The following is a 23,846-nucleotide window of genomic DNA, read 5'->3' as shown; positions in this document are numbered from 1 at the left end:
CCATCACAGTCACCAGCACAACTCATCATGAGATAATGAAATCTATTTTAATCAATGCATATTACTCACTGGCACGATCTGGTTCAATGACTCACTTGAGCAACTTTGTCAATCACAGAACTAAATTATTGCTGCCTTACCTTATAGTTCTTTATTTCTCAAATCCAAACTATGCTTTGCTAGAAGGAAAATTGGATCAAGCTAATTTTCACTGCAGAAGTGTTTCAAATTTCTGAATTATTACCCTGAAAATCTCCTTTACTATCCTGTGAACAAAAAGGTTAATTTAATTCACAGAAATGCAGAGGTGCCAATAAACTGCCATCACTAATTTCAACCTTTATCAGGTTAGGTTTTCTTCCACTGCTCCCATTTTAAGGACTGGCTTATTTGCATGAAGAGAAAACCCTCCCCTCATTTTCCTATAAACCTATAGGGCTGTGCAAAACTTGTATCTTTTAGTTTAGGAGTTTGTAAAGTCTGAGTATTTGTTCAAAAACACTCTAGTGAACATGGAGCCTCAAGTCTGCCATGTCCAGCTTTTTTTTTCTGGGGTATATCTGTGGCCATCAGGAGCAGGTGGTCCCCCTGCCTTACGACGTCAGGATGGAAAAAGGGATGGTTGGCTTGCCTCTGGGTGTCTTCACACCAGGCTGGCTAACAGTCAGGATGGAAAAAGGGATGGTTGGCTTGCCTCTGGGTGTCTTCACACCAGGCTGGCTAACAAGCATCGGCTGCTGCAGCTTCCCTGGGGAGAGGAGCTGCTACATAGCTTCCCCTCAAGCTTCTGGCTTGATACTGTCAACACAAACAAGTATCTGGTTGGTCATGCAGGTCTCCACAAGTTGCAGGGACTGACTCAAGAGACTGAGGCAAACCTATGCTTCTCGCAATGCAGAACCAAGGAGTTCTTGGTGACACAGGGGTATTTCACATTCAATTTTGTATTCCAGTGTCTTCTTAACATTCCCAAAACCCACCAGTGAACTACGCCTCAAGGAAAGCTTGCAACTAGGCAGAGAAAAGACAGGAAGATGCTAAAGCCTTGCATCTCCTCCAGACATGATCCTGCAAAATCCTCACAGTCCTGACAGCCTGGCACTGACAAGGTGAAATAACACTCACTAACTTCCTATATATTGCAGAGAGGCACCAGAGGAATGTGTAGATGGCATCACAGACGTTAGCTCAAACAGCAAGAAGCCAACATTAATCCAGTTGGCTTTGATTAGGGCTACAGAAGATCCCATTTTCAGAGCACAGGAAGTCTTCCTATCCAAAAGCACTTAATAGTGTCTTAAGTTACACAGTGACTTTACTGCAGGACTCCAGAAAAAACAAATGATATGGCCTACTCTGTGTTAACCCCTAATAGCCATCCTAAGGAAAAATCCACTTTGGTTTGACTGAATCTGTAAGTATGTTAAAAAAGTTACATTTAAGTAACCTTTAGTCTGACAATTGCAATGCCCTGAATTTTTTTTTAAATTTCAATTTTCACAACGAATGTCAACTCTGTTCAAGAATGAACTTCAGTGTTTTCCCTTAGTTTAAAACAAGGGTGGTACTGTTATTTGGAATAATATTTCAGATGGTAGAGGGAACAATCACTATTTAAGCTCAGTTTGTCTGAATTAGTGAGAAGCTGGAGTAATGTTGATGCTGCATTTCTTTATAACTTCTGAGGATATTTACCATAAAATTTTCTGTCTCATCCCTCCCTTACTGCAACAGCTTTCAGTTATTGCCCCCAAACAAATGTAACATGGTGCCAAAATTTTACTGCAAGTATTAGCTAGGCGCTTTTCAAAAAAGTCTGCAGTAGTGACATTTATATATTTCTTTTTGATAGGATGGGCAGCATCATGGGTTTTGCTGTTTATAGGGAAACTGTTTTGCTGTTTACAGCAGAAATTGATTTGACAGACAGATGTATATGAACAAATAATATGAAAGTTTGTTTACTTCCTGGAAAAACACATGTCTGCGTGCTCTGACACTGAGCATCTTCATTTACCTGTAGGTCACTGAGTCAGCCAGGCCCAGTGCACTTGCCATCTATGAAATTTGTAGTCAAGTGTCTAGAAATATCACTCCATTTTTCACTGAAAAAATAAGCCAACACCACTCCCTAGGCAGAAAGCAGTAAATACGTAAAAACCTGAAAACAATGGGAAATCCAAAATCAGGACCCTGCTTTTCCTTACACAGAGATCATGGTAAGCCGTCGTGACTTCTTTCAGATTATAGTAAAGCAGTAAACAGAAAGAATAAGTCAGATGTCCCCAAGACAGAGAGCACAGGAACATAAAGCCCCAGCTGCCCCACCTCTGTGGGACCAGAGATGCATGCGGAGAAAGGCATCGCTTCTAAGTTCAGCAGTTACAGGAGAAGGGTTATGCAGAGTGCCCTGCTCCTTGTATGATCAAAGGCTGAGTATTCGCCAGTACATCTCTCGACGTGGATCTCTCCCTAGACAGCCCACAGACAGCACCAGCAATTCCCAGAAGCTGGCAGGATCTGAAGGATGGCAGGATTCATCTACAGGCGATAAAAGTGAAAGCCCTATTGCCGGAAAAAAAGAGCTGAAAACTTTTTGGTTTCTTTAACCAGGTAGAGGAAAGAACATGTGATGAGAATTTTACATAACGTGTATGTATTAAAATTTAGTCACACTCGAATGTGAATATACATTGACTTCTACTTCATGAATGAAAATAACTGGTTTATTTTCTCTCAGACTTTATTAGGGCATCAACAGTAGTATTTCCAGCTAGCCTAAAACAAGTTTTCATTGGCAAGCCAGGACTAAATTATCCTCAGAGCTCTGTTCAACCAGTACGTTATTCCCTTTGTCCAGGAAAAACTACCGGACTGATCTTACCCCTTACATCTTCCCACCTCAGCCACAGCAAGCACTCTGATGGACTTACGGCCTAGAAAACACCTTTCATCAGTCAGACCAAAAGCAAGCACTTTGCCAGCTTGGGCAAATGCAGCCGATCAGAGTCTATGTCCTCCCTTTCCTATCAGTCCCTCTTTTCTCCTGAGTCCCAGCCAAACCTCACCCTCTGTGGCTGGGCTTCTCCCCTACTCCCTGTCACCCCCCTCCATTTATACAAAGAAGACATAAAACTTTGGTTTGATAATTGCTTTTTAACGAAAAGCATAATTGCTAGAAGCTTAAAAGTGTTATCACTAAACAAACTGCCGGAGTTGCAGTCTGTTTTCATGAAGACAGTGAATAACTTTTGTTTCAAAGGTTACACAGAGTGATCTGTGCAGTACACAAGGACACACTGAGATCTGCCTGTGTCTGAACACTGGAGTTAACACAGCATTCAGACTGAATGCTACTGGGCCCAAGACTAAGTGTTCTCTTTTTTTTATTTTTTTTAATTTTTTTTTTATTTTTTACACACTGCCTAATGAGTCTGCATCAGTATAGAGAACCCATCAGGTGAAAAAAAACCTAACAGGATCTCGATTTTTTTGTTTCTTTTAGTTTTTCCCTCCTTTATTTACAACAGTGGCAAAATAACTTCAATCAAAATGAGGTTAAGATTATTTTTAACAGATGTTCACTGCTGGCCTGACCCAAAATCCATTGACGTCAATGAGAAGACTCCATGGGGCTTTGGATTGGGTTCTAATTGTTCGAAAAATTAATGTTATTGTAAACCACTGGTCAGTGCTGTCACATGCTCCCCTTCTGTGCCAATTCTATATGACCGGATAACAGACTCACATAAATCTGTTCCAACTGTTGGCTAAGAGGCTAAAGGACACAGAGGTTTATCTTTTTAATTCTGAAGCACCCCCGTCCCCTCCAGCACACCCCATGGCACTACTGTATTTACTTGACAGACTCAGCATTATGGACAGTATTCATACAATCAAAACATTTCAAACACTGGGTGGGAATAATAGAATTATTAATGCTGACTGTGTGAAGACAGCTGAGCTACAGATACATATGAAATGAGATACTTTGGTTCGTATACTTTCAATACAGATTTTTTTTTTTTTAATGCAGACCTGAAGGAAGGGTTGCACTTACTGTTAAGAAGACGGAAGTCTATAAACGGGTAGGAGCCACGGCGCTCGGAGAGAACCCCTGTCTGACCTCTCACCCGTGCATCTCCTGCAAAACACAAAAACCCCAGAGACGTTAGAAGGGGCAGCTGCCTTTCTCTGCTGTTTAGATCTAGATCTATTTTCTATTCAAAGTGATGATGTTACGCTCCTCCAGTGGGAAAACTAAGGTCCAAAAAATCATCTCCCATGACATCCCTGGGTAATTGGGTAAAGCAGTACAGCTGATCCTCTTATCAGAACAAAGGCACGAAAAAACCTCATGTTTATCCTACTGAACAGCTTCCTGCCTAGTAAGTAGACTCTCACTGCTTCAGGAGTAGTGCAGAGGTCCATTTTTTTGCCCAGACAAGAGCAGTTGGATTCTGACTGTCATGGCATCACACACAAAGGTCTCAACCCTGGACTAGGCTCACAGTCCAACTGACTTCCAAAGCTGTGGGACTGGTCTCACAATCATGAGCTGATGAAAAAAATCCCCAAACAAAATACAAAGATTTTTTTAAGGTGGGGTTTTTTTGCATTGTTTTTGTTTTACTTTCTGCTCTTTGAGCACTCTGGAAAATGTCAGCCTCAAACACTGAAGCTGCTTTATGTAAGTGAAACCTTGATGTTCTCAGATAAGCATTACTCCAGAGCTTTAGGATGTATATTTAGATATCATAAAGTGACAACACTAAGAATTAGTATTGCTGTGTAATTCACATTGATTAGTTCCTGACTTACCATGTAACATTGATGAAATAGGCAAAACTCATTTAAGGAGAAAAATGCTACTCAGATGAGTAAGAGTTACAAAACCTCTGTCCAAGTAGATCAGAAGTAGTGGGAAGCAGACGTCATTTTTACATTTCTAAAACCTTAAATTATTGTTTCTTTATACGCAAATAACAAGACCAAAATATTAAAAATTCTTAAATAAGATGAAGTTTGGAGATTTTAGAGATTCAGGTTAGAGTACTCTAGTTCTTCACAATACCAATTTCTCCTCTACAGAAACACTGGCCACAGTGTTGAAAGCATACCCACTGCTCTTCCTCAGACAGCTCACACTGTAGGCCTCTCAAAGTTTGCAGCAAAACTACGAATTATTAGTTAGTTTGAATTGTGCTTCCTCTGGGATACGAATATAGCATCTGACTAATCTAAACAAAAATAATTTAAGAATCTGGCTGCTAGTGCTAGCTTCTACTGCTTGTGTTTAAAAACTAGAAAACATCTTGCAGCATAAAAGAAGGACCTAGTTAGATGCTGTTATTTTTTTCTATCGAACGTTCACTTAAAATGTGCTTACAATTATGTTTAAGGGAAGAAAGCCAAGTAGCACTATTAAGTTAAATATTTGAGGTGGAGAAAAACTTCTGTGCCCTCTAGGGGTCCTTAGAGGTATGAAAGACACTGGAATGTGCACTCAGATTAAGAATACTTCAAACACAGTCACTTTTGATTATAAATATAAATCTATTTTCCCTCTCTGTACTTTCGCTTTGTTTCTGTGTTTCCAGAGACAGAACACGTGTTCCCCATACTCAATTCCCCCTTGCCAACCACTCGCTCTATGGAACCAGCCCAAACCAACTCAAGTTGTTCTTGACTCCACTTACCCCTCCTGATAGCAGGGGCAGGAGGTGCAAACCTTTGCCTGCTCTTCAGCTGTTTCATTTCACAGGTATGACAATAGCGCAGGTCTACCTTCATCAGCAGTTTAAAATCATGTGCAACTTGTGGCAATGGAGGTATATCACATAATCATTCAGGTTGGAAAAGACCCTTGGGATCATCGAGTCCAACCATCAGCCCTACTCTACAAAGTTCTCCCCTACGCCATATCCCCCCACATCTCATCTAAACAACCCTTAAACACATCCAGGGATGGTGACTCCACCACCTCCCTGGGCAGCCTATTCCACTGTCTGTCTATTCCACTGTCAATCTATTCCCCTGCAATCTTTCTGCTAAAGTGCAGAAGGGTGGAGCAAATAATTGGGGAGTTTGTGAAACACCAAAGCAAGATGCATCAGCACCCACGAGTCAGAGCTCATACGGCAGCACCCGGATTTAAAAGCACTGCTCTCCGCCACAGGTAGACCCATCAGATTGGCTGATTTGCTCAGAAAGAGTAAGAATGCCAAGTATATGGTACACATTATATAAAACCCAAAAAATCAGACAGGCTTGTGCCTGTCACTACTACAAGCATCAGCAAATTAAGAACGGGTGTAAATGCAGAGCATGCCTTGATTGAAGCTTTTGTTTTTTCCGTATGCACCGATGAATTAACAGGAAACTGCAAATAATCCCCTGCATTAACACACTGATAAACATATCACTCCTGACTAAATCAACTTTGGAAAGATACTTTGGAAAAAAAGAGAAATTCAAACTCCAAAAATTTGAAAAAATCCTAAAACATATGATACTGTAAACCCAGAAAGATTGATCTTTCTGGACATGAAATAATGTATCTATCAGATCAAGAGAGGTACCACAGTACTAGAGAATAACAAAATTGTACACAGTTATGTATCCAAAAAATTGCCTAACTCTGATCTTAATGGTATGACCCCAAATTTTCAGGAAAGTAAGTAGACAACTGGAACACAGGAGAAAACACAATGTGGGCTTATCAAAAGTAGACCATACAAGATAAAACTTGATACTTAATTACCTTGAAGAAAATAGCTAACTCAGACAAAAGGAAAAAATTGATACTGTAGTGCATTTCAACCATACGGACTTTGTTAAACATGTAAGAGAAGGCAAGACAAGAGTACAAAAACTGAACTTGGAAAGGACTTAAGAGTAAGAATATAACAAGGTGCACTGAAAGGAAACTTTTGCTTGGGAACAATTACTGCATGAGGAGATTCATATTAGGAATAGTCTTAAAAATGGTCTCTAAAATGGTCTTTTATTGATGATCTCGACAGAATTAGGAGAGCACTAGTGAGACTTGATGATAACACAAAGCTGGGAGATACCAGATATATACAGCTAGAACTATTTTAAATAAAGTCCACTGTTACTGTCACCTTCTCTGCCCCAGTTGCTCCATGGCCCAGCTACCTGTAGTTTCATTTTACTGGTAGTCCAGCTCTCTCTCCTGGTGCTGCTGATGTCTCCTACAGAACTAAGGCTAGCCTACTCAGACACGTATGTACACTATACAGGCAAGGTAATTTCAGTAAAGAGAGGGAAAGCAAGGGAGGTATTGCTGCCATTAGTCAAAGCACTTTGTTAAAAGTTCATCTGAAATACTGTCTCTGAGGAAGCTGAACTCCTCCTGGAAAAAGTGGAGAGAAGGTCCTCTAGGAAGATGATCAGGACGCTAAAGGCCATTTTATAAAAGGAAAATCACCCTGTAGTAATGTGCACCATTGACAAGACCACTGATAAGCAGCAAAGTGCGAAAAGAAACACTTGGGTGATCAGAAGAATATTCTGAAGGAGGAGATGAAAACAATTGAAGCAGCTGATGGCATGGGCTTTATACACACTGAAAGATGACCTGAAATAGTTAAGGACAATGCATGATGATCGATAAACTTGCTACTAGCTCTATGTTCCTCAAACTAAGAAAATGTGAATGCGCTTTACTTAACTGGCAAAGTCGAGGACCTGAAGTCATGGAAAATTACTGATGATTCTGATTGGCTATTTGTGCCATTTTACGTTTTTTACAGATAATAAAAGTTTGGGCTGTCTCTAGCACTGTAGGAATCTATATGCAGAGTAAATCTGCATCCCCACTGACTTAGTAACAGCCACTAAAATCCTTATATTTGAGGATTATTAACTTCACCCTCAGGGAAGGCAAGTTTCTGATGAGTCAAAGATGTTATCAGTAGCTCTACCTCATGAATCTGTTATTTCAAAATACTTCGCCAGGTGCCACCTAGTCTCTTTCCACATCATTAGAGAAAGATTAGTTAGGAAGTGGTGGTGGGCTAAATCAACCACACCTGCCTTCCTCCATTTTTTCTTGGCTCACTTATTTGGAAAACATTTATATTCTTCCCTATTGCTTTTAATTACCTCTAAGTACACTCAACAGCGATAATAAAAATAGGGATTGCACTAGATGTACACCATACCACATGATTTTTAGTTTCTGAGAGGCAAAGGTTGTTCGCGGCAACGTACCAGACTCTCTTTTTTGCTTTGACAAAGGATTTTGAGGGTGACTTTCATCAGTCCAACAGACCTTTACATCTTTTTGCTCTCCACATCAAAATCAAGCTAAACAATTGTTCTGACAATTTATGCAATTAGCAGTTTTAGATAAATAATCCTTTTTGGAGCAAAAAGAAAGGATTCTGTGGAAACAGGGCAGGAAATTTTGACAGCTCATTGTGTTCCCAAGTGAAACAAGCAGGGTGAAGGGAAACGACAAGGGTACAGGTTCTCTTTGGCTGCTTTGGGCTCAAGATGCAAGGCTGGAACATTTTCAACCACAAACACAGAGGGCTGCACCCTTGCCAGAGCCAAACTGCCATAAGAACTTCCAGCAGGAACATCTCCCAGGGGCCACCACGCTCTTGAATTTTACTTTGTCCTCATTAAAAGAGACAAGAAAACAAATCGAACAAACCAAAACAACTTACATTAGGTAACAGGAGCCTGTGTGGCGCATGTGTGACTGACATGAATGACAGCTTATAGTCATGGGAAAATCAGATATGGGGCAAGATCCACTGTGCTACTGCGGCCATAGCATCAGCATGATTTCAAGATGGGCAGAAGGATTAAAAAAAAATAAATGAGGCAGCTCTTAGCTGCCAGTCACATCTGGAGGAAAGAGCCATCTGCACTGAGGAAAACAACTTCTCCGAGACTTGCCTGAAATGATGTGGGATTCAATTTCACTGAGCAAGCACAACAAATCAGGAGCGAAAACAGGGCCATAGCTGTGACAAAACAACAGAGCAGCTTCATGCAGCAGCAGTTAGGATCAGCCACCAAATTACTGATTTTAGTTAGTACACAGCTCCGTGTGGTAAGTCAGGAATACCACAGCAAATTCACAAGAGGTTAGAAGTATTTATTCTAGTCAAGCTTTTCGACAATTTGCATCCAAATATTTCTTAAACTGACTGTTTTAGAACACATACTGCAGTGGCTGAGTACTTTCCATGGAAAACCAAGTGACAGCAGTAAGGCCTCTCGTGGACTTGATGGAGCCCCTGACTCCTTCACTATTCCAGTTATGAAAAGGCTTGGGATTTCTGAGATGAAGGAAGATGAGTTGTTGATGGTTTAAGCATCATTCTGGTTTTGGTGGAAAGCTTTCTAAAAGAGGGAAGTGTTGCTGTGTAAAAGTAGCAAACTCAGATGAAAAGTTAGGTTAAAAACAAGTAGCAGAATTACTGTAATTATTTTTGATTTGAAGACGTCTAATGCTTGTTCATGGTGATTTCTGCTTGTTTGGATTATTTTCATTCTGTTGTATTAGTGTTATAAAGGTTACTGTAAATTCTTGTCTGCAGACAGAATTTTATGCAGATTTCCTCATGTGCATAAGATCTTCAGTGAACATTTCCTTTGAACAGACACAGCAGGACTGATGTTAGAGGTTACAGAGACAGGACGACTCTCCTTTCCAGCAGGAAAAACAGGGGGAGCCACCTCACTTCATCCATTTGTAGGCATTGAATTTTTAAGCATGTAAATATCACAGAATCATCTAGGTTGGAAAGGACCTTGAAGATCATCTAGTCCAACCGTTAACCTAGCACTGACAGTTCCCAACTACACCATATCCCTCAGCGCTATGTCAACACGACTCTTAAACACCTCCAGGGATGGGGACTCCACCACCTCCCGGGGCAGCCCATTCCAATGCCTAACAACCCGTTCTGTAAAGAAATACTTCCTAATATCTAGTCTAAACCTTCCCTGACGCAACTTGAGGCCATTACCTCTTGTCCTATCGCTTATTACTTGGTTAAAGAGGCTCATCCCCAGCTCTCTGCAACCTCCTTTCAGGTAGTTGTAGAGGGCGATGAGGTCTCCCCTCAGCCTCCTCTTCTCCACACTAAACAACCCCAGTTCCCTCAGCCGCTCCTCGTACGACATGTGCTCCAGAACCTTCACCAGCTTCGTTGCCCTTCTCTGGACACGCTCGAGTAATTCAATGTCCTTTTTGTAGTGAGGGGCCCAAAACTGAACACAGTAATCGAGGTGCAGCCTCACCAGTGCCGAGTACAGGGGTAAGATCGCTTCCCTGTCCCTGCTGGCCACGCTATTTCTGATACAAGCCAGGATACCATTGGCCTTCTTGGCCACCTGGGCACACTGCTGGCTCATGTTCAGCCGGCTGTCAACCAACACCCCCAGGTCCCTCTCTGACTGGCAGCTCTCCAGCCACTCCTCCCCAAGCCTGTAGCGCTGCTGGGGGTTGTTGTGGCCCAAGTGCAGCACCCGGCATTTGGCCTTATTGAAACTCCTACAGTTGGCCTTAGCCCATCGCTCCAGCCTGTCCAGGTCTCTCTGCAGAGCCTCCCTACCCTCGAGCAGATCAACACTCCCACCCAACTTGGTGTCATCTGCCAACTTACTGAGGGTGCACTCGATCCCCCCGTCTAGATCATCAATAAAGATGTTAAACAGGAGCAGCCCCAAAACCAAGCCCTGGGGGACATTTCAAAACATGAGGTTTTCTGTGACATATGAAGCACGGTTCTACTATTTCTGGTAATAGTCCTAATGAGCTCATGAGTAGTGATTTCATCCAATGCATTCTGCAGTTTCATTTCAGAATGCTCTGCAAAGGAAGGTAGCTGTTGGTACTCTCTTTTCACAAAAAGGGGATAAAATGATGGTGTAGAAACCATCATTTGGTTTTGTAGATATTTTTTATGCAGAAAATCACTTAATTTCCCTGCAGTGGTCCTACTCCATAAATGAATTATTTTTATTTTTTTTACCAGTCAATTACTTGAGTTTCAGCTATTCAACATTCCATCTCCAGACCAGCAACAGTTGCAGATGAAACATTTCACTCATCCTCCATTTTCTTACAAAGCTGTATTTTGGAGTAAAAGTTGGTTCTTATGCTCAACATAAACTAGTGGCACTGCCTGACTGTATCTGCCAACTGTAATTTCTGCCCTCCTTTACTTACCAAAATCCATACAACTGCTGTATCTTAATCTCTTAAACAGTATTATCACCATTGCTTGTGCCAATCAGTAAAATGCAAGAAACAGAAGCTGACAGCCTGTTCATAAAACCCTCTCCAATGCTAAAAGTCTCCTGGTAAGTTTGCTTTTGCACTGATGCATAGCCTATCTGGATATACAGCCAGAGGAAGACCCTAAGATCCACAGGCATGCCTTTAACAGCTGGTCCCTTCTGACAAAGGAGAATTTAGAGTGAAGTTAAAGGAGTATGTCACAGGAACTCTTGAAATCCTTCCTTAAACCGTATCAGATCACATCAGTAACTCTGGTGAAAAGATTCTGAATTGAAATATCTTGAGGCAAAGCTATCACAACATGCACACTTTGGGAAAAGTGCTTGCAGACAAGTGAAATCCAACAGGATGAGAAAACTGCCATAAAGAACCAGGTAACAGCAGTAATCAGAAATTCACATACTGAAGCAGTACCCACATTGCCCTCCTCATGGACTTGTTTACTCTTGCGTGAGCAAACGCAGAGCCTGCAAAACTAAGTCGCTATCTCTGACTGAAAAAATGGTCAGAGTTCATTAGGACAGACAATCCTGCATGTGCTGAAGAACGTAGCTTTCCAAAATGTCAATACATTATACTGCACTGGAAATACTTTCAATTGTTTCTGAGTGTGATAATGGGCTACAAATCATTGCCTTAAGGTCAGATGCACTCGCAGGTATAAGTCAGTGGAGTCAGTGGTGCCTCTGCCCAGTGACTAACGCTTAGAGACTGAATTGCGTTTCAGAATTGCATGTTTTTGTCTTTGACTGAAGATGGAGTCTAAGACACTTTTGTTCCTAAATTAGGTGCCATGATTATGAGCACAGTATACCGGGGGAAGAATCCAAGACTTTGTAAGGATCCTATTCAGACAGTTGAGACCACACCAAACCTCTTAATCTGTAAGTATGCTTTTCACTGTGATTATTCCTGTGAATGCTACTATTCACTTTGTAATAGATGTAACAGACACATACACCTTCAGTTCACAGCAATGTGAGCACACCCTCAAAAACACGCACTATGTATGCTCATATAGTTTAGCATTATCCCACACCTCAGTTAAACAAAAATCAGCACTTGTTATGCAATAGTAATTGAAGTACTGTTCTCTATAAAAAGAAATAAGTACTCTTTGATACTACTGCATGATACTTAACTATCACCATTTTCTAAACAAAAACACAAAAGTTTATATAAAAGTTTACATGAAGTGCTAAACCACAGGACACAAAGCCAGAAAGGGAGCATGAGAACACAAATTACACAGACTGCTTATTCACATACAAAATTTTAATTTTGGAGACATGAGAAATTCAGATATAGAAGTTTGCCCTCACAAAGTTTGCAAAATTCACCCAATGGCTTTCATGTGCAGAAGAAGAGATAGACAAATGCAGGTATCTAGCATCCGAGAGAGTTATATAATAATAATAATAAAAAATACTGTAGCAATAATATAAGAAATAATTAATAATAATATAATAAAATAATAAATAAAAGCAGGGGACAGGTCCTGGAAAAAAGAATCCAGTGAGAAAGCACAGAGACTTGTATAAATGCAGCATTTTAAGTGCAGAAGACTGAAGTAATCTATCACCACTTCCATACCTGAAAGGAACAGTTAGACAACGATCTTGACCTTGGTAGTTTGCTTGAACTATACTGTAACAAGTTCGCCATCTACTATTTAGGGGGCTGAACTCACTAGTAAAAGATGAAAATGAAAGCCTGGAAAAACAGGCAACTAGGAGGAGACGTGATTCTGCTTTTTTTTTGAGTGATCCATTTATAATTCCCATTCTTGCCTGCAGTTTATAGCACTCACAAGCAGCACCATATGACCGATGGCATCCTGAGAGTCTCACTGCTGCTGTGATCCTGAATGGCAGCACTTTGGCTGACCTGAGGCTTATTATAGCCCTGCTGCTCAGCAGGGTTCAGAGCAGTAAAAGAGGTCCCAGGGCACTTTGCTGGATCAGGAAACCAGACTTGCAGTGGACAGGGTCCTCTTAGCCAATTGGATATTACCATTTCTAATATTTCTAGGGCTAAGAACCACCTGTCTGTATTTTGAAGTTTTTATACCGCATTATTGTTGGGGTTTTACTCTTTTCTGTCTACAGGTATTGATGACTGACTTTCCAGGGAAAGCAGGTATTAATATAGATAGGGCGCTGAACTGTCTGATAATTCTTGTCTTCCTAAATGGTTAGATAGCTTGTAAATTACTCTGCATTAGAGGATGGGAGCCATGTTAGCAGAATCATGTTCTCGCATGGCTATCATTGCTTTTGCTCTAGACCCCTGCTGGGAAGTGGCAAAATTTACTGGTTTTCTTATGTATGAAATTGAATCTAAAATAACACCTTAAAAACTAAAGGATACATCCTGAAATGTTAAGAGCTGTAATAAAAGTAATAACAACAGCTACAGTATGATCTTAGCAACAGGTAGTAGGTTACATCACCATGGCAACTTTGAAGATAATATCTTACTGTCATGCTACTCCTATCCCTCTCCCAAATAAATTACAGCATAAATAAAACCACATTATTTAAATTGTACTTTTTGCATTCTAGTCTTCTGCTAGATTCCCAAATATTAAAATAAACATGTATTTAATAACAAACTTCTAGACTTGTACACTTCCAATTCCATAGACACAAATCTCCAAACTAGGTTAAGTACTTTAATATAATGACTTCCATTTTGTGTGAAAGAAAAAGCACAAAGAATCTGTGTTTTGTACAAGACCAATGCCAAAAAGAGGTATAGAGTTCAGATCTCTATGCATAGTGCATTAGGTCAAGCTACTTCTATTGCCATTGACCAAAAGATATGATTTTCTTCACTCATAGTTACACCCAGACCCTAAGTAATCCCTATAAATTATATCCTCTTAACTCCAATAACATTCTAGATACAGCTGCTCTTTCAGAGATCCCTTTGCATTTGCCTATGTATTGCAACTTCAAATGGAATTCTCGTAAACATCTACATCTTATTCATGGATTTCTGACCTCTACATGGATTTCTGACCTGAGCATTATCAAGGCTTTAAGGCTTCCACTGTGAGAACACAACCTAACTCCTTGAATCTGCCAGTGAGGGTTTTGCAGTTGAAGAACAGATTATTTTTCTGCACAAAGTTGAGGTGATGGATGAGCATTTATTCAACCAAGTTTGCGTTACTGTTCTGCGTTCTCATTTCCCACCTACCTATAATTTTTAAGTGATCTTTTAACTTTTTTTTTAAATTCTACAATTTCCTCAAGAACCACTATTTGAAAGTATATCCATTTTATGGGTTGCATTGATGAGCTACCTGAGCCACAAAGTAACATTCTCATTTTCTGCTAAAGCACTATTATGTAGACAAGCAGAAACTGGTTGATACTACAATCCATGTGTACTTAACATAGCTATTTATTAAAATTTGAGATATTATAGATACTTAATTTATGTAAAGTAACAACTGATATAATGACATAAATATTACTAGAAAAATGCTGATAATTCCAAAGTGGAATAGAACAAATGGAGCTTGTTTTGGGGAAATGTTCAATAACTTGAGATCAATGTTTTTTATTTCTGAGAGAGAAAGAGAGGGCACTCTTGGAATTAAAATGCAGGATGGCAATCGTAAACCCAGAGCTCATTTCCTGGTTTCTTATGGAACAAATTGCTTCCTTTCCATGCCTCAGTTTTCCACTTCTGTGTTTTGTTTGTTCTGTGTAGACAGTGAGTTCCCTAATGCAGGACCTCAGCGGTTCAACAGCATTTTCTACCTGCAGTCCTGGTCTACATCGCCACAATGCAAACACTAATTATCCCTGCTTTTCATGCTAGCAACAGTTAAGTTAGGCAACATTCAAAGAAAATTAATGCAGAGGGTTTTACTCATGCCATCAAACCAAAATTTGCTTTCAGCTCTTAACAGGACACTTAAGAAAATTTCCCTCTATTTCCACAGCTTTGCCCATGAGATTTCTACACCCTCCCTTTCAAAATATACGTGTTCAAAAATGTAAGTAGCAATACAGCAATTGCCATTACAGCAACACATCGCCTACTTCTGAAATGCTTAACATCAGTCAAAACCTAAAGTCTGTCAATAGCTTTTACAGATGGCAGTTTTGCCTGTGGAGGAGCCAAGTAGGAAAAGTGCAAGACTTTTGATATTTGCTGCCTTCTCATTTTGCCCTAGAATTGCATGGCTGCCATTCGCCTCACACAAGAGGAGATAAAGTCTCTGCTGATTCTGCCTGTCTCCCTGTATCTAACATGTCTGCCTAAAGATCATATGGTGCTTGCACAACCCTTTAAGGTACATCTCTGTACAGAGTCAACTACAGAGGTGAGACACAATAAAGTAAATGAGTCTCAATTTTGTGCATTAACCCCAGGATGATCCTTCCTCATCAGTCTCTGCATGTTCTTCACCTCCTCTTTTCCAACTCCCCTCTGCTCTATATGCATATATATGTATAAAGTCCTCAATCAGGTGTGACCCTTCTTCTTCCTCCCCTTCTCTCTGACTCACTGGTAATTCAGCCTCCCCTCTACTCACTGACTCCTCCCGAGGCTGGAGTACTGGGCAGCTTTGTACCAGCAAGCCCAGCAGTGTTGGCCACTTACTCCTCCTGATGGGGCTGCCCAGGAATCTCCATGGCTGGGAAAAAGCAATGAAAGGGGGAAGGAGGAGAAGAAAGCACTGAGCATTGGCTCAGCAGCACAAGAAGGTGCCTGTAATATCTTGTAGGAGAAAACTTTACTCACCACCTGAAGCTTTGCTCTGATTGAGAGCTTTACCTACACACGAGACTGCAGGAACAAATGTTTGAGATTAATCATTTGACTTTTGTTTATACATCATATATTGCAATAAATTCTTTTTTTGCATTCAAAAGCAGTATCTATGGCAAATAGCTGGAAACCTTATTGGTTTTATATTTGGTTTAGTTTCTCTGTGGAACATACAAATACCCCCATAGCTCAGTGGATTACTGAACAATAAGGCAAGAGAACTTTGTCCAAAATAAGCACAGGTAACCTTAGCATTATTTGCTTGTTCAAGATAAGTATTTCCTGAGCTAGTCCACATTTTATCACATAATATTTCTTCATCAAAAATTATTTTGATGAAAAATTCTTTTTAAGAATGTTTTACTGTTTAGAAAAAAATAAAAATAGCGTATAAAGACAACATAACTATTTGGAGTAGAACCTTCTTCATTTTGATGCTAGACACAGGAAAAAAGCTGCATAAAGTGGAAGCTTGACTGTTCTACCGCTTGGAAAATGCTCTTCTTTTCCTGTTTTTACACTGTATTTTTCAAATGATCGGATCTTCGAAAAAAAAACATAAAAAAATAAAAAATGCAAACTACCAAATCCAGAACCCTAACCTAACTAGAATTTAGCAAATATGCTACCTCTTGCACTTAAACAGATCACTGATTTGCACCATCTTTGCTGTGTACTATGCATTTAAAATTAAAAAATTTAGAAAAAGTGTGGCAAAAGCGAATCAACTTCATGTTACTCAAACACTAGCCTACTCTCTGTGCCCTGTTCTCTGTTATGGTTCAGCTGCATTAAATATTTACAGTCTAAAGTACAATTAAATAACAGTTTACCTTCTTTACTCGTTGCACATTCTTAAGAGATGTGAGCATGAGATGGCTCAAAGAAAAATAATTAGCTACATATTTCTGTAATTACAAAACAGTTGATCTATTCAGGTGTTTGCCTAACATCTAATTAGGTGTTTGCCATTGGCAAAGAATGGTATTTCCCCAGAACTTCGTTTCGTGTTTGCCTGACCGGGATGTCAAGCAGCAGCAGGAGCAGCTGGCGCTTGGGCTTCTTCCCCAGCAGATGTGCTGGCAACCATGGCTTTGCTGAGGCCATCAAATGGGCAAGCTGCTGCCAGGTAGCCTCTGCCCGACTTGTTCTGGTGAATATGGGGCTCTATCCCAGCTCCTTGTTCCAGAAACTGCAAAACTTTAATATCTGAAAGGAAGAGAAACTAGCAAGATATGCAGAGAGGGTTAAACATAGCTCACTGTAACCGGAGTTCCTTTCAGTGACCCTTTACATCACCAACTTCTTTCCTCATCCCACAAGTATGTACAGCTACTCTTTATTTCACTTTGACACTGAAGTTACGAACAGCAATGTCACATAAGGGACCTGCACTAAACACTACCCTTTGGGAGGAAAGGCCAGGCATATCTGAAGAGAGGGAAAACCCTCTCTTGCCCTGGAAACAGAAATGGATCGTGCTTGGCCTCTCGCTAAGGAAGATGGACAGAACAGGGGAGGGAAAGTATTTTCCTCCTTCCTCCTACTCTATACATCCTTCCACAAGAAATGGGGAAAAAAACTGGTTTTCAGATAGCGAACTACTTGCTGTTCAACTTTGCATCAATACATATTTGTTTAATAACCTTCCAAAACCACCATGAACGGACAAACACATGAATCAACATTGTAAAAACTGTACTACTAATCAATCTCCTAACTAGCCTAACCCAGAAGCCTCCATTCATGAACCACTACGCTGGAGCTACACCTAGAAGCCAGGTCTGCAATTCGGGCCCACCATGGGCATAAACCTTGCCAAAGCTTTATCTACTCTGTCAGTGCCAAGAACGCTACTGGAAGGCATGTGCAGGCATCCCACGCCCAAGAGAGCCTGCAAGGCAGCTTCCTGGGGATGCTGGCGGTCCAGAGCATGTTGGCATCATACCCCTTGCGGAGGCCAAGACAGCCTGTAAGAACTTCCTATTCAATGTTTTCCAATTACTTCATCATTTAAGAAGTGTAACTGGTAAACATATTTAACTGTGCTATCTACATTGCCTTATATTTGAAGCTAACTAAAAGCCCTGTGCATTTTGTCCATGTTTTTTGTTAATATAGAACTACAAGACCAAACCAGCAACAGAAATATTATGATTATTTCAAACTATTTTACATGAGAAGTGCCCAGTCCTCATACTGACAGCGTATGCTGCAACACTGCCTTTCTCCACAACTAGGGCTGAAAACAAAAGCTGAGGGTTTTGTCTCCTCTGTTTTAAAATGTTCCCAGGGAATTCAAATAATTGCTGAAGTATTTCAGAAAGAGGAGGAAACTGCAATCTAAAACTTCTAATACAACAAACAAACAGACCTTTTTGGGTGGAGGCAGAAAATACTGGAGATGTTTTCATCAATCCCAAAGGAACAGTAAACCGTAAAAACAATAATTTAATTTTGTTTTGTCTCAAAATTTACCTTTAAATTCCAGCTTAGCAGCCTAAGAGTTCTGTCTTAGATATTCATAGAACAGATCCTTTGCTGGGCAATCCAGCTCCTCAGGCTCCTCCTCAAATAGTATTTTAAAGGAGAAAGAGCAAGACAGCGCTTCAGTATTTGCTCTTCACAAACCCCCGTAAATTCCAATAGAGAATAACTCTGCAGAGATTTCTTGGCATGTGCATGTGAAGGTATATAAAAAGCATTTCTTGACTTATCATACTCTTGTGCAATTCATACCAAGCAGATTTCTTGGGAATTGCAAGACATAACACAGAAAAAGTAGTAAGATTACTGTCTTTTTCTTCAAAACAGATCAGCTTGAATAAATACTGAGTATATCTTAAAGTAACATCCAGAGAAAAGTTGTGTTTTTCCTAGACTCTACCTTAACAGTATATTCAGTAGCTAATGGTTACCAAACAAAAATCAAGAACTGTATGAAAAATAATCCTAACTAGTTAGACTCTACTTACAGATGATATCTAATACAAAGGTTCTGCAAATTAGCTTTTGAATTTATTACAGAAAGTCATTCAAAAGCTCTGCTTGAAAACTCACAAGAACCTTCTCTCCCCAAATATTTGGCTAGGTTTGTCTCACTGAACCAGTGAAACACGTACCTAATCACTTGAAAATTTTGAAAAAGTTAAATTTTAATTTGCTTCTACACTGAAGAGAAAGTCCATGAAGGTTTGTAAGAATCAGCTCATCATTATCACATTACTGCATAATGTCAGAAAATTCTGTCTGTAGTTGTAAAACTGACTAATGTTTTGGACCAGGCTCTAACACAAGATGTATATTACTGGGAAAAACGCTGTACTCTGTTAGTTCCCACACAAGTGTAACAAGGTAATGTATACTGTATTAATGGATATTCAAACACAGATCCTGCATCAACTACATGGAGAAAAACTTGATTAAAATTCTACCAGAAGACAGAAGCATACCTAAAATCTTAATGAAGGACGTATATTCCAGGTCACTTTAAAGTAAGTTTCTTGCTTTATTCCTCCCCCAAACCTAATGGCTGAGAAATTCTCTCTCCAGAATGCAACAGGATCCATCACAGAACAAAGGGATTGTTATAGAGAAAAATAAATCACTTTTTCTAGCATCATCTTATTTGTGTGGCAAGTATACCGCTTCTGTGAGCTCATACTTCAGATTTGTTGTTTCAGTATGAGATGTTCTTACTCTCTCTGTTTTTATGAAATGAAGCTCAGAAAATGTTTTTTTCCTAGATCTAGGAAGAATATTTTTTCCTAGATCTCAGGTATCAAGTACTGGTGCATTCCGTCCTTGTGTTGGCTACTGTGGTTGCTCTGCTGGCCCATCTCCAGGTGTCTCAGCAGCCTCGGATGCAGATGCGTGCTGGGCAGAGAGATCTCGTGCACAAAGGCCGGTGGAAGTGGCTACAAGTGGTTACTCCCCACAAGGGAGTTGAACAGCCTGTCCTGCTTTTTCACCTGAAAAGACAAATCTCATTTTCCTGAACTGATTTTCCATTTGTATTTAAAAGGGGAAAATAATTTCAACTCTCTGGAAACAGGAATGGGGTTCTGGAGGTGACTCAGTCGCCTTCCCATTGCCTGATCTCCTCTATGACATCATTTTCCAATCTCAGTAACTGGTATTATCACTGAGGCTCCTAGAAAAGTAAACGTGATGGTCTGGTGAGGTGCTGGCAGTAACAAGAAGAAAGGAACAGGTTGATGTTAACCTTCCATAGAAGGAGCAGCCCAGCCAGTGCTCCCCCCAGGCCCCTGAAACAGAGGCAGAAGTCACTGTTCCCAAATCTTTCTTTTTCAGAAACTGAGCATCTGCGTTCGGATGCTGCAGAATCTGCAGATACTGCAGGAACCACTGGGGTCAGTGAAAGAACAAAAGTTGGTGGGGATGCTAGGGGGTAGAAACAATCTCAGGCAAACAGGGTCCTATCATAATTACAAAGACACGCTATTCTGTTTGCATATTACAGGAGGAGGAGTCTTGATATTTCAGATCAGAAACTGAGTTGGAAATAATAACTTGAAAAAATCACATGTATTCAAGACCTTGACCCAGCAGCCACAGAACTCGGTCTCCTCAAAACAAGCAGTGACATCCTGCACTCCTAGGGCAGTCATGTCAGGCTGCAAGGACAGTTCAGTAGAGAACACTGCACTTTTCAAATAATAGATTCAAAATTAACTTATTATCCTTTTTTTCTCCTAGTCAGGTAAAAACCTGGAGTGGAACAGACAGAAATTGCAAGAAATTGAGGTTAATAGTTGCTTTCTAAAATGAAATATATGTAACTGTTAGTAAGAAGTAAGCCTTGTATCCATCCTTAACATACTAACACATACAAAGGAAAAATACTACATTATACACTAGTATTGATTGGAATTCAGAAGATTCTGGCTACAGAATGTTTGTCCTTCAGATATGGATCCTCTTCTTTTTTTGATCAGTCCAATCGGATGAGAAACTGAACTATGTTTTAGTAAATCACAGGTTTTGGTAGGGGAGGAAATTATTGCTTTGAGCAATACCTTGTCTAGCAGTTGTAAAAGGTAGGATATTGGATTTTCTTTCTCTATAAAATGAGCTTCTCAGAGAAAAGCATAGGTAGCTAAACCAGAGTAGTACAGAGGCTGTTATTTGAGTTTCTTCCACAACTACAAGGTACTGGAAAAAGAATCACCTTCCCCAACAATCTCTGTACTACTGCTTACCATCATCAGAAAACATGAATGGTCATAAAGAGAAATAGCAGCTATAGAGCACAAATGTCTTCTTTACACTACATTTAGGAGAGGGTTGAAGGAGTAGGGGGAGATCAAAGGCAACTATTTTACATCTTTCCCCACTGTTTAGTTCAAACTTCCTTCCCTGATTTTTTTTCTCTGAGATTTTATGTACGAAGTCTTATCATATTTTCTGTTGAAATCAAATAGATTTTAGCTTTCATGAAATCCTATGTTATCTAATCAGTAGTGGAGCACATAGTGTTATGAGAACTTTTCTGTAAATATTAATATTACATACAGTAAAAATAAACATACTGAAAAAAACGCTCCTACACCATACGGTATCTTCAAATATCTTCAGATTATTTCACATCCTACTTTTTGCAGGGCAATATATTCCCTGACCAAAACAGCCTTATATGTTTGATAGATTCTGAGAAGAAATTGTTTAACAATCTTAATTCCCTAATCTTAACAGCAGCAAAATATATTCATTTTCCTGAAAGCTATTCCACACATCTGAGAAAGCTTCATCTCTACCCATTCTTGAAAGGCTTTTATTATTTTAAACAGTACAATAAACTTTCAATAAAACCTTGTGTTTTTCTGTTGCATTAGTATGAATTCTTACCCTACTTGATGAATTTGAGGGGTTTTTCCCCTCCTAATTTTTTCAAAATAGCAGGCACTTAACATTTCAGATTTATCATAATTAATTTTATACCTGAAGACTGCCCACAACATGTGTTTGCTATTCTATTGCTTTTAAGAGGAAAAGTGGGTTTGTATAAACAGCCCTACATCATCTGCCTGGCAAGCTATCTGCTCCATCTGTGAGCGGCCCTTTAGTTTGGAAGTTCCTGCCTAATTGCTGCAGACAGATGTTCTCCTGCTGTAGCTGTAGACAACAGCGGAGGCTCCTGCCATGTAAATTAACCAGCTTAAAGACATTGCTTTCCCTGATTCAAAAGCCTAAAAATCCTTATACACAGCAGAAACACAAGGTCTCACCTTACCTCCAAAGCCACATTTTCCTAAATGCAATGTTTCTAAACATTCCCTCTAGCTGCTCAGTGGCATTCTCTTTGTCAGGTGACCCCCAGATAACACACCTGTTATTATTCTGCATTGTATAGCTCACAGCAGAGCTTTTCTATTATTATGTGAAATTTGTCCCCCTACCATGAATCCATACTGCTCTGGGTATACATACCTAATGTGTTCCTAGTCTGTCAGTACTAGTGAGAACTAGTTGATTTGCATGAATGAAATATATACAGATGACGAGCAGTCTCTTCTTTTAAGAGTATTACAAATACCTTTGCTTTCTGAGTTTGTGAACTTTTCTATTCGCTGTTTTGTGTAGCTATCAGTTATCTTGATTGATCAAGGGCTAGACTTCTAACCTGCCTATTGCCTTTTCCCCCAACACAGACTGCTCAGGAAATATTCCCCCCAATATTTGGGGGAGAGGGGACTGTGCACAGCAGCAGTCCTCATGTTCTCAGGTATCTCCTTCAGACCACTCTAGAAATGCATGTTTTATAATGGTACAATAATACATCTGTCTGTCTTTGCTGCTGTATATAAAGAAGGGCTTTTCATCCCTGTAACAGTTACTGAAATAATTTTTATTGGCTGATCTTTTCCACCAGAATTTACTAAGCCCCTACCCTTCCATTCTCTTTGTCTTCAGCACATAAATCCACTCCTCTCATAAACATAAACCTGGCCAATGCTTTTATAAACCTGCTGAATATCACCAACTGTATTAGGAAGTTCATTGATGAAAACTGCCTTTATTTCTCTGACATAAGAGTGAATAATCACCCAGGCTACTTCTCCAGTCTCTTTAATAAGGTTTCATCTTCTTTTGCCTCTCCTTTATGTTTTTGCCTCAAAATGCACTATAGCAAGGAAGGCCCAGTCAGCTCTCAGCTTTGTTAACCACTCAGTTGTATGTCTCACCCACCTGATACTTTCCTCTTTTCTTTCCCCCCCTCCTTTCCCCAACATAGGAAATTCAGCCTAGCTTGGTGACAAATATGTTTAACCTCTCCTCACCCAAGCACTGGTCTCCTTTTCAGACAATCTTGGCCAACTACTCTGAGAGACCAGCATTGTACTATACTTGCCAGAGACTACTTTTCACTGAAGTAGTCTGAGACAATGCCTGAAACACTCTTACATCCTCCCACACAAGTTGGAAGACTCTAGCTCTCTCTTGAATTTTCTTGAATTAATGAAGAGGTTGCCCACTGAGGCTGTGCAGTCTCCATCCTTAGAGGTTCCTAAGACCTGGCTGTGTAACGTCCAGAGCAACTGGGTCTGAGCTCACAGCTGAGCCTGCTTGGCGCAGCAGGTCGGACTGGAGACCTGCAAAAGGCCCTTCCACTTTTGTGGTTCTGGGGATTTTAACTCAATGTTATGATTCTGGGCTTGCCTGAGAGTAGAGGATGGCAATGTTGCAGGCAGCTCTGTGCGATTCTTTACCGCTGCAGCTGTTCCTGCTTCTGGAAAGGAAAAAA

At 40.1% G+C, this 23,846-nt stretch overlaps 1 protein-coding gene across 2 annotated transcripts in view; it reads right to left on the bottom strand.

Moving 5' to 3' along the window:
* PDE7B (phosphodiesterase 7B) overlaps window positions 1-23,846 on the bottom strand; it is a 181,659-nt gene that overhangs the window by 34,409 nt on the left and 123,404 nt on the right. For both annotated transcript variants that reach the window (XM_074862599.1, XM_074862598.1), the window contains one exon: window positions 4,061-4,144. In XM_074862599.1, the coding sequence (XP_074718700.1) occupies window positions 4,061-4,144 (84 nt within the window). The remainder of the gene's footprint in view (window positions 1-4,060; window positions 4,145-23,846) is intronic.

Source organism: Strix uralensis, chromosome 3, assembly GCF_047716275.1.
Source record: "Strix uralensis isolate ZFMK-TIS-50842 chromosome 3, bStrUra1, whole genome shotgun sequence".
In the NCBI taxonomy this organism is placed as follows: domain Eukaryota; kingdom Metazoa; phylum Chordata; class Aves; order Strigiformes; family Strigidae; genus Strix; species Strix uralensis.
This window is presented reverse-complemented; position numbering and strand designations above follow the sequence as displayed.